Genomic DNA, 1,754 nt, shown 5'->3' on the forward strand with positions numbered 1-1,754 from the left:
GTGAAAGTTAACGTGACTATTTTGAACAGTACAAATGTATTGTACGGAAAGTAAACATAAATTTTGCTTCATAGGTAGGCAGGTCATTTTTTTATTTATTTTGTTAAGGCAATTTAATTGTATGAAGGACATTTTCCAAGTGAGTTGTGATTTTCTTATTCATTCTTCTATTTCTCCTCAGAAATATAGAACACACACTGCAAAACTTCCAAAATAGCTCATCTGCTAAGTCTTCAGTTTGAAGACTTTTGAGTTTCTGCTGTGGTGTTTGCATAACCCACACCTTGTAAGTGGCCCAAAGTCCTCGAAATGGCATTGAATAATGTCCAAGGCCAATGGCCTAAGGAAGACATTGTGATGTTACTGGACCTCCTGAAGAATAATCTGCCATCCAATGACAAACACTCATTCAAAACAACCCAGTCACATATGGACTGGGGAAAAGTAGCTTTTAAAGGTTATTCTGCAGAAATGTGCAAACTCAAGTGGTTAGAGATTTCTAGGAAGATAAGAAAGTATCGGACTTTGACAGAATTAGTTTTGGAAGCTAAGGAACATGTTAAAAATTCTAACAAAAGCAAAAAACTCAAGAAACATCCAGACATGCCCAAGCAGCCCCTGACTCCTTACCTCCGCTTCTTCAAGAAGAATCGGCTCGAGTATTCCCAAATGTATCCCAAACTCAACAACCAGGAACTGACCAAGGTCATGTCTGAGAAATACAAGGAGCTCCCAGAGGAGAGGAGGCGGAAATATATTGAAGATTTCCAGAAGGAGAAACAGGAGTTTCAGGAGAAACTGGCTCAGTTCAGGAAAGACCACCCTGATCTAGTGCAGAACTCCAAGACATCTGTTATCCCCAAAGGGAGCCCAAGCAGAGCCCACAGGAAGTTTCGGGGAAATGGGAAAGAACTGAATTCTTCCCCAGAAAATGATTTTCCAAAAACGATAAAATTCCGTGGAGAGCCCAAGAAGCCCCCCATGAACGAATACCAGAAGTTCCACCAGGATTTGTGGTCCAGTAGGGAGCTGCAAGGCCTGCCCCTGAGGGAGCGCATGGTGGAGATTAGCAGACGCTGGCAGCGTGTCCCAAGGAGCCAGAGGGAGCATTATAAGCAGCAGGCTGAGGAGCTGCAGAAACAGTACAAGGTGGACCTGGAGCACTGGCTCAAGAGTCTGTCTCCTGAAGAGTACGCTGCCTACAGAGAGAGAGCCTCTGGGAAGCGTAAGATCATGAACATGCGTGGAGGCCCGGACCCCAAGATCATCAGGACACATGTGCAGTCTCCATCAGCAAGGACTCGGCAAGAAGGGCTTGCACAGAACCAGGGGCAGGCTCCCGGGATGGCATCTTCAGAGACTAATGGGGACCAGTCTCATGCCTCATGGGGTTCTGAAGGAAAGAAGGAGCATGAGAAAGAAGCAGAAAGCAGCAGCTCCTCAGACTCCAGCAGTAGCGATGAAGATGACAGCAGCTGCAGCTCATCTTCCTCAGGGGACACCTCTGACTCAGACTCCAACTGAGCTTTGTTCATTCCTAGATGGTGGGACAGAGAACTTCCCAACAGAAGTCTTTGGCATCTGTGTAAACTGAAGGGCTCTTCTCCCTGTCCCTTTTTTATTGCTTTACTTCTGATTTCATTTCCCCTCTCCTCAGTACAGAGTAGCACAGGTTGGGAAGCAGGGAATTGGACAGTACTCTCAATATCAAGTCCACACACCTGAGAAGAGAGGTTCCTGCTGGGAGAAAAAAT

At 45.8% G+C, this 1,754-nt stretch overlaps 1 protein-coding gene across 1 annotated transcript; it reads left to right on the top strand.

Moving 5' to 3' along the window:
• The first annotated feature begins 309 nt into the window (after positions 1–309).
• Positions 310–1,524, top strand: LOC129151163 (upstream-binding factor 1-like protein 1). The gene has a single exon (XM_054725115.1). It carries the CDS (start codon positions 310–312, stop codon positions 1,522–1,524), a length of 1,215 nt encoding a protein of 404 aa, XP_054581090.1.
• Positions 1,525–1,754: the final 230 nt, after the last annotated feature.

This window comes from Eptesicus fuscus, chromosome 13 (assembly GCF_027574615.1).
Source record: "Eptesicus fuscus isolate TK198812 chromosome 13, DD_ASM_mEF_20220401, whole genome shotgun sequence".
In the NCBI taxonomy this organism is placed as follows: Eukaryota; Metazoa; Chordata; class Mammalia; order Chiroptera; family Vespertilionidae; genus Eptesicus; species Eptesicus fuscus.

Coding starts and splice junctions, on each gene's coding strand:
- LOC129151163 (XM_054725115.1), top strand. CDS start 310: ATGGCATTGAATAATGTCCAAGGCCAATGGCCTAAGGAAGACATTGTG.